Here is a 15,717-nt window from a genome sequence, read left to right on the forward strand (position 1 = left end):
CAACCGGTACCTCATACCTGCGCAATAATGACCGATGAAAAACATTATGAATAGAAAAAGATGCAGGGAGGTCCAAACGGAAGGACACAGGGTTAAGAATCTCCAATATCTTGTACGGGCCGATGAACCGAGGCTTAAACTTGGGAGAAGAAACCCTCATAGGGACAAAACGAGAAGACAACCACACCAAGTCCCCAACACAAAGCCGAGGACCAACCCGACGCCGGCGGTTGGCAAAAAGCTGAGTCTTCTCCTGGGACAACTTCAAATTGTCCACTACCTGCCCCCAAATCTGATGCAACCTCTCCACCACAGCATCCACTCCAGGACAATCCGAAGATTCCACCTGACCAGAAGAAAATCGAGGATGAAACCCCGAATTACAGAAAAAGGGAGACACCAAGGTGGCAGAGCTGGCCCGATTATTGAGGGCAAACTCCGCTAAAGGCAAAAAAGCAACCCAATCATCCTGATCTGCAGACACAAAACACCTCAAATATGTCTCCAAGGTCTGATTCGTCCGCTCGGTCTGGCCATTAGTCTGAGGATGGAAAGCAGACGAGAAAGACAAATCTATGCCCATCCTAGCACAGAATGCTCGCCAAAATCTAGACACGAATTGGGTACCTCTGTCAGAAACGATATTCTCCGGAATACCATGCAAACGGACCACATTTTGAAAAAACAGAGGAACCAACTCGGAAGAAGAAGGCAACTTAGGCAGGGGAACCAAATGGACCATCTTAGAGAAACGATCACACACCACCCAGATGACAGACATCTTCTGAGAAACAGGAAGATCCGAAATAAAATCCATCGAGATGTGCGTCCAGGGCCTCTTCGGGATAGGCAAGGGCAACAACAATCCACTAGCCCGAGAACAACAAGGCTTGGCCCGAGCACAAACGTCACAAGACTGCACGAAGCCTCGCACATCTCGAGACAGGGAAGGCCACCAGAAGGACCTTGCCACCAAATCCCTGGTACCAAAGATTCCAGGATGACCTGCCAACGCAGAAGAATGAACCTCAGAAATGACTTTACTGGTCCAATCATCAGGAACAAACAGTCTACCAGGTGGGCAATGATCAGGTCTATCCGCCTGAAACTCCTGCAAGGCCCGCCGCAGGTCTGGAGAAACGGCAGACAATATCACTCCATCCTTAAGGATACCTGTAGGTTCAGAATTACCAGGGGAGTCAGGCTCAAAACTCCTAGAAAGGGCATCCGCCTTAACATTCTTAGAACCCGGCAGGTAGGACACCACAAAATTAAACCGAGAGAAAAACAACGACCAGCGCGCCTGTCTAGGATTCAGGCGTCTGGCGGACTCAAGATAAATTAGATTTTTGTGGTCAGTCAATACCACCACCTGATGTCTAGCCCCCTCAAGCCAATGACGCCACTCCTCAAAAGCCCACTTCATGGCCAAAAGCTCCCGATTCCCAACATCATAATTCCGCTCGGCGGGCGAAAATTTACGCGAGAAAAAAGCACAAGGTCTCATCACGGAGCAATCGGAACTTCTCTGCGACAAAACCGCCCCAGCTCCGATTTCAGAAGCGTCGACCTCAACCTGAAAAGGAAGAGCAACATCAGGCTGACGCAACACAGGGGCGGAAGAAAAGCGGCGCTTAAGCTCCCGAAAGGCCTCCACAGCAGCAGGGGACCAATCAGCAACATCAGCACCCTTCTTAGTCAAATCAGTCAATGGTTTAACAACATCAGAAAAACCAGCAATAAATCGACGATAAAAGTTAGCAAAGCCCAAAAATTTCTGAAGACTCTTAAGAGAAGAGGGTTGCGTCCAATCACAAATAGCCTGAACCTTGACAGGATCCATCTCGATGGAAGAGGGGGAAAAAATATATCCCAAAAAGGAAATCTTTTGAACCCCAAAAACGCACTTAGAACCCTTCACACACAAGGAATTAGACCGCAAAACCTGAAAAACCCTCCTGACCTGCTGGACATGAGAGTCCCAGTCATCCGAAAAAATCAAAATATCATCCAGATACACAATCATAAATTTATCCAAATAATCACGGAAAATGTCATGCATAAAGGACTGAAAGACTGAAGGGGCATTTGAAAGACCAAAAGGCATCACCAAATACTCAAAGTGGCCCTCGGGCGTATTAAATGCGGTTTTCCACTCATCCCCCTGCTTAATTCGCACCAAATTATACGCCCCACGAAGATCTATCTTAGAGAACCACTTGGCCCCCTTTATGCAGGCAAACAAATCAGTCAGCAGTGGCAACGGATATTGATATTTAACCGTGATCTTATTCAAAAGCCGATAATCAATGCACGGCCTCAAAGAGCCATCTTTCTTAGCCACAAAGAAAAAACCGGCTCCTAAGGGAGATGACGAAGGACGAATATGTCCCTTTTCCAAGGACTCCTTTATATATTCTCGCATAGCAGCATGTTCAGGCACAGACAGATTAAATAAACGACCCTTAGGGTATTTACTACCCGGAATCAAATCTATGGCACAATCGCACTCCCGGTGCGGAGGTAATGAACCAAGCTTAGGTTCTTCAAAAACGTCACGATATTCAGTCAAGAATTCAGGAATCTCAGAGGGAATAGATGATGAAATGGAAACCACAGGTACGTCCCCATGCGTCCCCTTACATCCCCAGCTTAACACAGACATAGCTTTCCAGTCAAGGACTGGGTTATGAGATTGCAGCCATGGCAATCCAAGCACCAACACATCATGTAGGTTATACAGCACAAGAAAGCGAATAATCTCCTGGTGATCCGGATTAATCCGCATAGTTACTTGTGTCCAGTATTGTGGTTTATTGCTAGCCAATGGGGTGGAGTCAATCCCCTTCAGGGGTATAGGAGTTTCAAGAGGCTCCAAATCATACCCACAGCGTTTGGCAAAGGACCAATCCATAAGACTCAAAGCGGCGCCAGAGTCGACATAGGCATCCGCGGTAATAGATGATAAAGAACAAATCAGGGTCACAGATAGAATAAACTTAGACTGTAAAGTGCCAATTGAAACAGACTTATCAAGCTTCTTAGTACGCTTAGAGCATGCTGATATAACATGAGTTGAATCACCGCAATAGAAGCACAACCCATTTTTTCGTCTAAAATTCTGCCGTTCACTTCTGGACAGAATTCTATCACATTGCATATTCTCTGGCGTCTTCTCAGTAGACACCGCCAAATGGTGCACAGGTTTGCGCTCCCGCAGACGCCTATCGATCTGGATAGCCATTGTCATGGACTCATTCAGACCCGCAGGCACAGGGAACCCCACCATAACATCCTTAATGGCATCAGAGAGACCCTCTCTGAAATTCGCCGCCAGGGCGCACTCATTCCACTGAGTAAGCACTGCCCATTTACGGAATTTCTGGCAGTATATTTCAGCTTCGTCTTGCCCCTGAGATAGGGACATCAAGGCCTTTTCCGCCTGAAGTTCTAACTGAGGTTCCTCATAAAGCAACCCCAAGGCCAGAAAAAACGCATCCACATTGAGCAACGCAGGATCCCCTGGAGCCAATGCAAAAGCCCAATCCTGAGGGTCGCCCCGGAGCAAAGAAATCACAATCCTGACCTGCTGAGCAGGATCTCCAGCAGAGCGAGATTTCAGGGACAAAAACAACTTGCAATTATTTTTGAAATTTTGAAAGCAAGATCTATTCCCCGAGAAAAATTCAGGCAAAGGAATTCTAGGTTCAGATATAGGAACATGAACAACAAAATCTTGTAAGTTTTGAACTTTCGTGGTGAGATTATTCAAACCTGCAGCTAAACTCTGAATATCCATTTTAAACAGGTGAACACAGAGCCATTCCAGGATTAGAAGGAGAGAGAGAGAGAAAGGCTGCAATATAGGCAGACTTGCAAGAGATTCAATTACAAGCACACTCAGAACTGAAAAAAAAAAAAAAAAAATCTTCAGCAGACTTCTCTTTTCTCTCCTTTCTCTGTCAATTAATTTAACCCTTTTAGGCCGGTCAAACTGTTATGGTTCTCAATGGCAAGAGAACATAGCCCAGCAAACATAAGAACTAGCTCTTGGAAGGATGGAAACTAAACTGACCATGAACTAAACCTGCCGCACAACTAACAGTAGCCGGGTAGCGTAGCCTGCGTTTTATCCCTAGACGCCCAGCGCCGGCCGGAGGACTAACTAATCCTGGCAGAGGAAAATATAGTCCTGGCTCACCTCTAGAGAAATTTCCCCGAAAGGCAGACAGAGGCCCCCACAAATATTGGCGGTGATTTTAGATGAAATGACAAACGTAGTATGAAAATAGGTTTAGCAAAATTGAGGTCCGCTTACTAGATAGCAGGAAGACAGAAAGGGCACTTTCATGGTCAGCTGAAAACCCTATCAAAATACCATCCTGAAATTACTTTAAGACTCTAGTATTAACTCATAACATCAGAGTGGCAATTTCAGATCACAAGAGCTTTCCAGACACAGAAACGAAACTACAGCTGTGAACTGGAACAAAATGCAAAAACAAACAAGGACTAAGTCCAACTTAGCTGGGAGTTGTCTAGCAGCAGGAACATGCACAGAAAGGCTTCTGATTACAATGTTGATCGGCATGGAAGTGACAGAGGAGCAAGGCTAAATAGCGACTCCCACATCCTGATGGAAACAGGTGAACAGAGAGGATGATGCACACCAGTTCAATTCCACCAGTGGCCACCGGGGGAGCCCAAAATCCAATTTCACAACACATGTGCCCACCTGGACCTTGGGCTTAGAAAATCCACCTCACCCAGTTTATGCCAATAATGCTGGTGATGGTTTCACATTTTCTCATACTATGTAAAGTGGTACAGGATATTACTGACCTGTTACATGAAGAAACAATGCAGAAGAAAACTGCAGAATGTGTCATCCTGTGCAGACACTGAGGGTGGCCAAGCAGAAAATAAACTTTTAGTCCATCTTGTCCTATTTGGATCGAGATCCTGAGCAGGAAAGTTATAGATGGGGAGTCACCACTTGCACGAGATCCCCTATGAAGGCCAGAATGGAAAGCTGCTCTGTAAGGGGGACTTTAGCACTAATGGCCTGGCCATACCTTAAAGCAAGGGTGGAGAACCTCCGGCCCACGGGCCGCAGGAGGTGGCTTTTCATGCGGCCCGCAGGAAGGTCCCCGAAGTCCAAAATGCCCGCGTGGCAGCCGCATTCTGCCGGCCCTTTAACTACAAGTGCACGGTACGCAGCGTTCATCACAGAACGCTGCCTGCCCTGCACATGAATGATATCATGAGGGTGGGCGGGGTTAGCACCCAATCCTCTCCCAGCCTTCTGTCACGGAAGAGGAGCTGCTGCCAGAGAGATCTCTGTGCTGGTAGCTGTGTCTGCAGGTGATCTGTGCCCCTCAGCTATGTGCCCCTTGTGATCTCTCTGCCTCCCAGCTATGTGCCCCCATGTCATCTCTGTGCCCCTCCTGTGATCCTTGTGCCCCTCAGCTATGTGCCCCCCGCTATGTGCCCCAATAGGATCTCATTGCTCCCACAACTATAAGCCCACTGTGATCTCTGTGCATCCCAGCTATGTGCCCCCATGTCATCTCTGAGCCCCTCCTGTGATCCCTGTGCCCCCAGCTGTGTCCTTTGTGATTTCTGCGCCCCCCCAGTAATTGTTCCCCCTGTAATCTCTGCCCTTCTCAGCTATATGCCCCCTGTGATTCCTGTGCACTCCAGCTATATGGCCCGTGATCTCTGTGCCCCAGCTATGTGCACCCCTGTGATCTCTCTGCCGCCCCCCCGCACCTATATGCCCCCGTGATTCCTGTGCTCTCCAGCTATATGCCCCGTGATCTCTGTGCCACCAGCTATGTGTCCCCCTGTGATCTCTGTTCCCCCTGTGATCTCTCTTCCCCTCCAGCTATATGCCCCCTGTGATCTCTGTGGCTCCCCGCTTTGTGTCCCCCTGTGATCTGTGTGTCCCCGTGATTCCTGTGCCCCTGCGATATTTATGCTTCCATGTGATCTGTGCCCCGTGATCTCTGTCCCCTCCAGCTATATGCCCCTCCTGTGATTTCTGTGCCCTCCAACTATATGTCCCCCCTGTGATCTCTGTGCCCCCCAGCTATGTGCATCCCTGTGTTCTCTGTGGCTCCCAGCTTTGTGCCCCCCTGTGATCCCTGTGCCCCCCTATGTACCCACCTGTGATATGTGCTCCCATGTGATCTGTGCCCCCTGTGATCTATGTCCCCTCCAGCTATGTGCCCCCAGCTATGTGCCCCTTCGTGATCTCTGTGCCCCCAGCTATGTGCCATCCTTTGATCTTTGTGCCCCCCCAAACATGATCAGTATCACCTAACATCACAGCTGCACCAAAGAGAAGCAGCTCCAGCCGTCACATTAAGGGTGAGTTACCGTAATTAATTGTTTGACTAAATATACCACAGTAATTTTCAAGGTGATCATTTTTATGTGGCCCCCGGATGATGGTAGAAATTTCCAAACGGCCCCCGGCTGGAAAAAGGCTTAAAGGGATAGTTATTTTGGGGATTACGTTAATGGAGCGGTTCACTTTTTCTTTAATTTGAATAAATGTGTTGCAGACATGATTTTGTGGAACTCGCGCATATATATCAGCATTACAGGTTCTCCTCCTTCCTCAATTACTTCTGTTCTCAAATATCTGCTCAGAGGAGGATGTGACCAGACTTGTCCATCACTACTTTTCAATTAGAGGAGGTTGATGGACACGTGGGGTTACACACTCCTCCATAAACCATTATATGGACAGGAGATCTGCGCAGTCAGTGAGGAAAGCAGCACTAACAAGTACAAGAGGAAAACCTGTAATATCCACATAATAAGTGTCCGTAAAATGTCCTCCAGCACATTTGTTACAATAAAGTAGTTAACACCTTTAAGGTTTGCACAACCTAGAAAGAAGAGGGAAATCTAAATCCCATTGTTAGATATGATATACTCTTACATCAGTTCTCTGTGTCAGTTTCCGGATATTCATTTCCACCCTACAGGGGAGCCGGACGCATTACGACCCATCTAAAATGACAGTTATATTAAGATATAAATTAATCACGCTACGAGGCCGTATTGGAATAAAACTTAACAAAAAGAGGTGTCTGGAGTCAAGAACCAGCTGAATTATGTCTTTTGTTTGGGAAATGAGTGCAAACTTTGATGCCCATGAAGGTTCCAAAAAAAAGACAATGGAACAAAGCATTTATACGACACTTTTTACATATTTACATCTCCACTCCTTGCTCCTTAAATGTCAGATTTACATATGGTAGCAAAAAGTCTCAGTCCGGGACACAAGAACGGCTCTTTATAAAACGCACTTGGAAATGCAGCTCAGCCTAGAGCAGCGTACTAATGTCCAGTCAAGGTGATGTACGGATTTCCATCAATCACTTGCTTGAGAGATATTTTCCAGGTTATCCTCAGGAGAATCATCTTTTCTGGCAACACCGTAGTGATGTAGCACATCAGAATACTGCAGATAATCTTGAAGGCAGACAGGAAGAGGCAGCTGAGATATGAATTTATTAGACCGTAAATGCTCAGTTTTCAAGAGGGAGCGGATCTGTAGCCGACAGAGATGCATCAGTGACGGGAGGGATGCTGTGCAGGGGGAGAAAAAAAAAGAAAAAAATATATTTTAAGAGGCATATAAAACTTTGCAGAGTGTGACCAATGATGACGTATGTTGCTCATCTTCCAGCAAAAGTTTTGGGGCACCAGCACACTTTCCATACCCATGATAGCTGACTGCCGAGCCTTAATTTGGCAGACGGCAATTTCTGACTCCCCCATACACATGATCATTTCTCTCAAATAAACGGGGAAAGGAGGAAGCTGCTGCCGAATGACTCTGGCAGCAGCTTGTGTCCCAAAGAACAAAAGGGTCTGGCGGTACAAAGAACAAAAAAGGGTCTGGCGGTAAAGTTCTAACTGCCCGACCAATGTCATGACCGACGGTCAATCCCGACAACATCAGCGAGTTCGGACGACTTTAGCCTAATGCGTATGGTTACCTTTAGAAAAATCAGCATGCCTCGAATTTTCTGCAGAATTCACCCCATGCAAGGAAAATTGACAATGAAAACTTGCATCGAGAACTGAGATTTTGCCGATTTCAAATATCAGGTATATTTATGTGTAGAAAATCGAATGTAATTATTTTCTGTAATACACTGCAAGCAAAAATCTGCGACGTGTGCACTTCTCAACCAGCACTCGGCAGCTCGGGCTCTGCTATTCTGGTGGAAAGAGGTCTTTTAATCGAGCAAAGCGAATTAAAAGCAAAAAATACTTTATTATAACTTCATTAAAATAGTAGCATGGGCATAAAAAATATACATTTGATGCGTTTTGAGTTTAGCGAACACTTAAGCGTAGATATTTTTATATTACTCCACTGTTCCTAAGTTCCTGTCTAATACTGGGGAATATGCAGGCTTACTGTGGGAACATAGTTGGTCTATTCTGCACCCAAGTTGGGTACATTTGTCGGTACTTGGTACAAGTGAACCTTTTTTATAGAAACTGACAGAATATGAAATACGTGAACATGTACACAGAAATCCTATAGACTGAAGTTCTAGTCACTCTGTATAGTGGAGCTACACTTCCATCAAAAGTATTACTGACAGTGAAGAAATCCTTACCAAGGCAACATCCCATCCAGGATTGTGTTATTCTTGGTTTTCTATCTAACTTTGGCAGAAAAAATCTTTTAAATTAAATTGGAGGTACATCATGAGAACACATACTACTATGGGTGCCCATGCTATGCAAACTGGAGCTTGTACAGAGGTATAATATGGCTGCTGTAAGGATGCAGCTGGACAGGTCCTGGATGAAGCATGTGTGTCACGGAGTAGGTTAGCCTTGATATGAAGGCTCCAAAGTAGTTACTGAGATGCTATTTAATAGGCCCGGATTTTTGGGTCCGGGTTTTAGGAGTGGGCAGAAGACCTGGGTGGGACTGGCTTTTTCCATATCTCCACACTGGGGTTTTAATGGCCTATTTAAGGCAGCTCAGCTGCCTCAGAGGGTGACTGTGTGTGGAGGTAAAAAGATCTGTTGTATACTGGTCAGCCTCTGCTAAAGGTCAAGTCTGGATTTACCTTTGAACGGGTGAGTCCGCTCTGAGAACCCGCATCTTGGACAGTTCTGATTATTTCCCTTTGTGCCATGCCAAGGCTGTTTTGCTGTGTGAGCTTAGAAGGTTTATGGACTTTTAATACACCACTCTAGTGATGAGCAAGTATACTCGCTCCTCGGGTTTTCCAGAGCATGCTCGGGTGGTCTCTGAATATTTGTTAGTGTTCAGAGATTTAGTTGTCATTACCGCAGCTTAATGATTTACAGCTACTACCCAGCCTGAGTACATGTGGGGGTTGCCTGGTTGCTAGGGAATCCCCACATGTGTTCAAGCTGTCTAGTAGCCGCAAATCATGCTGCTGAGGCGATGAAAACTTAATCTCGAGCAGTTACGAATACTTGGAGACCACCCGAGCAACGAGTACACTCGCTCATCACTACACCACTCCCTATTTGAACCCGAGAACTTGCTGCCTGTGTCTACTTGAACCGCTGCCAGAGATAGCGAACCCCCACAATGTGTATGAAACTTTAGACCTATAATTCGTGTTCTGTATTCATTTTCTTTACACCATACTAATCATTTTTCCTTGCATTAGCTCTAACGTATGGTCAACTTTAAAGTTCTTTGATACAAGTAGTATTTATGTATTTTTTTATATGATTTTTCCATTATGAGATTGAAAAAGCTTGTTTTATTCTTTATGATAAAAAGTGGATATGGATAGAATTTTTTCATGGTCTGATATGTAGACCGGCCTCGGGTCACCTGAACTGAACTCAGCAGCCTTATACAAGCCTATAACGCTGTTGAGCTCAGGCTAGGAGACCTGCAGGCGGTCTGGACATTGCGGATTGTACTCGAGATCGTAAATGTCAAACATGTGGAACCGGCCATAGGCAGGGAAGCTATTAGATCCTGGCAGTGGCTATGCGTATTCTGCTTTGTACAATTGATAATTTGGGATTTAGCTAAACGTATTAACATTTTTATTGTAAAACTCATGAATGCCAACCCTGTATCCTGCTACTTTCAATTATCCTCAACGTTTGCATTCGAGAAGGCACCAGTGCCACTCTTCTCATTCACCTCTATCCTTTCATGACACTGCTGGCTGAGTACACATCAAAAGAATTTCAAAGCCTTTTGCTTCATCCATCACCTCCTCAATAGATATTTTACATAAGGATTATATTTCTTTTTCCATCTTCATTTTTTTTTTTCCCGGAGGATTACAGTGTGAATACATTTATAAAGTTTTGGACTGGCTGTTTGCAAGTATTAGGCAGTCTTTAACTGAGCAGTTACAGCGTGTTCTTATAGGAGCCAGGAGGTTTACGATTGTCAAGCTTGTTATACAAGCTCCAGCTCCTCGCTAACTTTATGTGCTGACAAGAAACATTGGAAATCATCATTTATAAAGTCTGTCAGGGCTGCACTGTAAAAAGAAGAAAAAAAATAATAAAAAAGAAAAAAAATTCCAATCCATTCTATTTTTAGTCGAAGAAGTTCCGAAACTTTTAAAGACTTTTGTGAGAAGTTTAAAACTTAAAGAGTTCCAGTCTCCTAGACGGAGAAGATAATCTGTACGTAGCAAAGCATCGTGAATTCTCCGAGGGTCCCACAGTCTATTCCCATGGATGGGCTGGAATTATTCTCCGTGGGTCAAGAGCTTGAGATTACAGCCCCGATTCATCGGATTTTTCAAGAAATCTCGCATAAAAACTGTTTGAAATGTCATAACTCACAATAGTGCGAAAAAAAAGTGTGACTTTTGATGTTTTTACGCCCGCCCCACCAACTTTTTGAAAAGTGGGATAAGCTTAGCGGAAAGGGGGCTTGGCCGAGACTGGTCTTGTAAATCCACCATAATTTAAACCACAAGTAAAACATAAAGAGAGACAGGAAAGTAATCCAGTTCTCAAGAAGGCGCATGGCAACTGAAGGATGCGCCAAATTCATTAAGGGGCGCCTCTTACTCCAGTCACCTGTCATCAACTGGCAAGCAAAACATCAGTCCTAATGAATCACGGTCTGTGTGCCTGAAGATGCACGCGTAGGCTGGGGTCACACGAGCATAGATTCTCACATACGAGAGAATCGTATTGATTAGGCACATGATACTCAGATGAGACTCTGATCAGATTCAGCATAGTGTGTTCCGCTTTTCGCAGATGAGAGAATCGTACAACAGTGAGAAGATGGAGAACAAAATTTCTCCATCCTCTCCATCGTGTGAATCCGTACTAATCGAGCTGCACTCAGATAACATCCGGGTGCAGTCCGATGTTTTCCACGCACCCATAGATTTGAATGGATGAGTGAGATCCGATTTCACCATTACTATGCCGTGGGCTTGATGTCACCTGACAATAGAAAGGTGACATCAACCCCACAAATATGAACCTCACTTGCCACCACTTCATCTAATAGATGCACCTTTTCTGGGCGGTTGCGGGCTTCTATTTTTAGACTGGGGGGCAATATCCATGGCCCCTTATCAGCCTGAGAATACCAGCCCCCAGCTGCCTGGTTTTAAAAAAATCAGGGGGACCCCACACCATTTTTAAAAATGATTTATTTAAATAATTTTAAAGATTCTTATTCTTGATAACCAGCCTTGCTGAAGCTGACAGCTGAGCGTTGCAGCCCGCAGCTGTCAATTTTGCCATGCTGGTTATCAAATATACAGGGAAACTTTTTACGTCTGATTACAACTGCCAGCTATCTGACCAGTGGTAATGATTTTACCGCCGATCATAGGCAGTGTTTGCCGTGCTGTCAAATGACAGTGTGAGCCCACAGCTGCAATCGGAAAGCGAGAAACACCCGGTGTTCGGGGTACCGAACAATAACGCAGACTTCCTGTTGAAGTCCGTGCCCAATCAGTAGGTGTTCATCATGGACCCCGAACTTTATTGTTAGGGTTCGCCTATCACTAGAAATGATTTCTAAGAGGGCTTAAGTTAAGATGATTCACTTTGTATTTTAGAGAATGTGGGTCATGAGAATTTGTATCGCTGTGTATGTCCTCCGAATTGCTTATGTGAATAAAGAATCACAGTTCATGGAGTCTCTTCATTTTGCATTTTCCACGCCTTGACAAGGTTCCGAACACCCTGAAGATGCAATCACGGTGAGACGGATTTTATTTTATAATTTTTTAATGTCTCAAAAAACTGTACTCTGGTATCTCACGACAGCTTTTAGTTCACCATCATAGTTAATTATGGATTATTAGAGTTAGTGGTGAGCGAGTTTGCTTGTTACTTGGTTTTCCGAGCATGCTCAGGTGTTCTCAGAGTATTTTGGGCATGCTCGGAGATTTAGTTTGTGTCGCCACAGCAGCATGATTTACAGCTGCTAGACAGCCTGAATACATGTGGGGGTTGCCTGTTTGTTAGGAAATCCACACATGTATTCAGGTTGTCTAGCAGCCGCAAATCATGCAGCTGCAGGGACTCAAACATAATCTCCAAGCACGCCCAAAATATTCAGAGAACACCCGAGCATGCTCGGAAATCTTGAGTAACGAGCAAACTCGCTTGTCGCTAATTAGCGTGTAAAAACAATGGAACTTCATGCATGGAAGCAGAGGAGTGCAGCCTCAGACTACAAGGGTATGTTCACCCGATTGACTATGAGGACGTGCTCACGTGGTGTTATTGCAATGTTTCTTTCTGATCCAAAAACCAAGTTTTCCCACTGGTCACGCTTTTATGTATATTTTTTCTTGCAACTTTTACTTTTTCATTTGTATAGGTGAAAAGCACTGCAAAACAATGGACAAATTTACATTGCTCAAAATACACATGGAAAAAAAAAACAATGCAGCGTGGGGGGCATGAGATTTCAGAAATCTCATTACTTATGCTGGTTCTGTAAAATGCTGCCCATTTTAAAGGGGTTGTCCACTACTCGGACAACGCCTTCTTGATCAAAATGTGTGGACCCCAGAAAATAATGACGCTTGTACTCGCCTCCCTTGCTGGCGCCGTTCCCACGGTGTCAGCAGTTGCTCTCCTGGCGCTCCTGTTATTTTGACAAGTGACGCTGATGCCCAAACAGCGCTGACCTCACTGTCCCCGCCTTTGGACAAATCGAACAAGAAGAGGAAGTCCGGATTGCAGCGGATCTCTGACCTCCTCTTTATGACCAATTCAGCGGGGACAGTGACGGCAGCGCTGATTGGGTGCCGACGTCACAACAACCGCACGGTAGCAGCGGGGAGAACGAGAGTCGACTCCGCAAGAACAGAGCTGGCACGGGAGGGGAGTATAAACTTTATTTTATGGGGGGCAAGCGAAGAGTATGACAAGACGTTGTCCAAGTTGTGGCCAACTTTTTTAAGAACCAAATACACCATGTGCGAAAAGCCCTACGACTCTGTTCAGGTTTGCTTTGGAAGATCCATCGGCAATGCCGTCAGATCTGACTGTCAAAATAACAACTATTGTGATAGTCAATATTCAGAAACCAAGACACAGCTCCGTTGAGTACGATAGGGTTCGTACGGGTTTCTGAATATTGACGGCAAAAATAACTCTGCAAGATGGACTGATCTGAATCCTCACGACACATATCTCCACGCAGTCATCTGTACGGCTTCTTCTTCACATATATGTGCCTTCCAATAATACTATTTTTGCCTGCAAAAACAGGTATGGTTATTCCAGCCTAAAACATCACCTTCAACCATCTCCGCTGAGACATCGTGGCCTGCTGCCGTCTCAGGAAATGCCCTGAAGCGCTTTCCCCACCTGCAAACACTATAAGCCCCGGCACAGAGAATTCATCTGACACTTGTTTGCTTACCGAAATGCTTTTGTGGAGTAAAATGTTTTGCGTGGGTGGACAGAAGCAACTCCACATCGGCAGAAAGCGTCTTCCAATTAGTGAACTCCAGTGTAAAATTAATAACTTCGTTATTTGAAAAAAAAATCCTGCACGATAAAAAAAATAAATAAATTGTAACAAGATGTAAAACAGCGTCCTGTAAATACACACTAATTAGTTCTGTACGTGTTGGTAAGATCACACTGCGAGCACTGAAGGGACAGATAAACACATGGTCAAAGCACTGACTGGGAGAAAATAATAATTGAAACTTATCATATGCATTTTATTGGGCTCCATTAAGTGTCAGCACATTGTTGTGTCAAAAGACTTGTTGGAAGAATTGATAAAATATTCTCATCCTTTCATATACAATCTGTAGCATGTTCTCGCTGCCATCATCCTCCACGAGTTAACATTAATTTTGGTGCACAAACCATCATAATAATTTGTTCAAGAGCTGTACCCATTCTCAATGTCTGCATAGTGCAATACGCTCTTTTTGAGTGAGCACTACAGGTTCTGGAACTGCCATTTCCTCACTTTCCAACATGCATTGCTACGGCCATAGTTCCATGCCCTAAATTGAATGCTCATCTCACTTTTATGCCTGTAAGCAACTTGCAATACACTTTTTTTAAGTGAGCAGTACATCAGGATTCTGCCAGCACTACAGGTTCTGGAACTTCCATTTCCTCAGCAGGCATTGCTCCTGCCATGGCTAAATGCCCTGAACAGAACTCGCATCTCTTTTAAGCCTTCCAACTGTCTTTACTGCAAAAGACGGATTACACTTATTAACACTGAGTAGACGGCAGGTTACACAAAAGGGAGGCCCGAAGTGACCAGCAGCAGAGTGATTGTTGAGGGTTAGATGACAACATAGTTTTTAACTAAATTATTTACAAATTTAACTATTTATCACATTATTCATTAGAGGAGATCGAGATGTTTAAAGGAACAGGAACCGATTAACTCGTGTCTATAAGCCAGTATCTAGTTAAATCATTAACTAGTCTCATCTATGAAAATATATAATTAACCCATAAAGTAAATGCTGTAAAAAGAAAATAAAAAAATCAAAATTTCACAATTGCTGTGTTTTGGTCACCGCTTCTTTCCAAAAAATGCAATCAAAACACTGCTCATACAGGACCGTAAACAGAAAAATAAAGAAAAGTTATGGGTCCCAGTAAATGGTGATAAGAACCAACTTTTTCTTTTTTTTACATTTCAGATTTTTTTTTTAACTACTAAAATATATAAACTATACAAGTTTGGTATTGCTGTAAACAAACTAACCTTTTACTACACAATCAACACTAGAAAAACAAACAACAGCGCTATTGTTTTTGTTTTTTTACAATTTTATCATCCTTGAATTTTTTTTCCTATTTTCCAATACATTATACGGTAAAGTGAATGGCGCCATTCAAAACTGCCTTTTGTCCTACAAACAAGTCTTCGTATTGTGATGTGGAGTGGTCATGAAGGGGCTAAAGCCTAAGGCTATGTGCACACGATGCGGATTTTGCTGCGGATCCGCAGCAGTTTCCCATGAGTTTACAGTACAATGTAAACCTATGGGAAACCGAAAACGCTGTGCCCATGCTGCGGAAAAAAACGCGCGGAAACGCAGCGGTTTACATTCCGCAGCATGCCAATTCTTTGTGCGGAATCCGCAGCGGTTTTACACCTGCTCCATAATAGAAAACTGCAGTGGAATCCGCACAAAAAACGCTGTAAATCCGCAGGAAAAACGCAGTGTTTTTGCCCTACGGATTTATCAA

At 44.4% G+C, this 15,717-nt stretch overlaps 1 protein-coding gene across 3 annotated transcripts in view; it reads right to left on the minus strand.

Moving 5' to 3' along the window:
* Positions 1 to 7,105: 7,105 nt before the first annotated feature.
* Positions 7,106 to 15,717, minus strand: part of ASB3 (ankyrin repeat and SOCS box containing 3) — a 130,674-nt gene continuing 122,062 nt past the window's right edge. For 2 of the 3 annotated variants that reach the window (XM_077282480.1, XM_077282479.1), the window contains exons 10-11: positions 13,907 to 14,034; positions 7,106 to 7,605 (exon numbers count right to left, since the gene is read on the minus strand). In XM_077282480.1, coding sequence (XP_077138595.1) covers positions 7,388 to 7,605; positions 13,907 to 14,034 — 346 coding nt within the window. In that variant the 3' untranslated portion in view covers positions 7,106 to 7,387. The remainder of the gene's footprint in view (positions 7,606 to 13,906; positions 14,035 to 15,717) is intronic. The other variant, XR_013221020.1, reaches the window with a different exon arrangement.

Source organism: Ranitomeya variabilis, chromosome 2 (assembly GCF_051348905.1).
Source record: "Ranitomeya variabilis isolate aRanVar5 chromosome 2, aRanVar5.hap1, whole genome shotgun sequence".
Lineage (NCBI taxonomy): Eukaryota > Metazoa > Chordata > Amphibia > Anura > Dendrobatidae > Ranitomeya > Ranitomeya variabilis.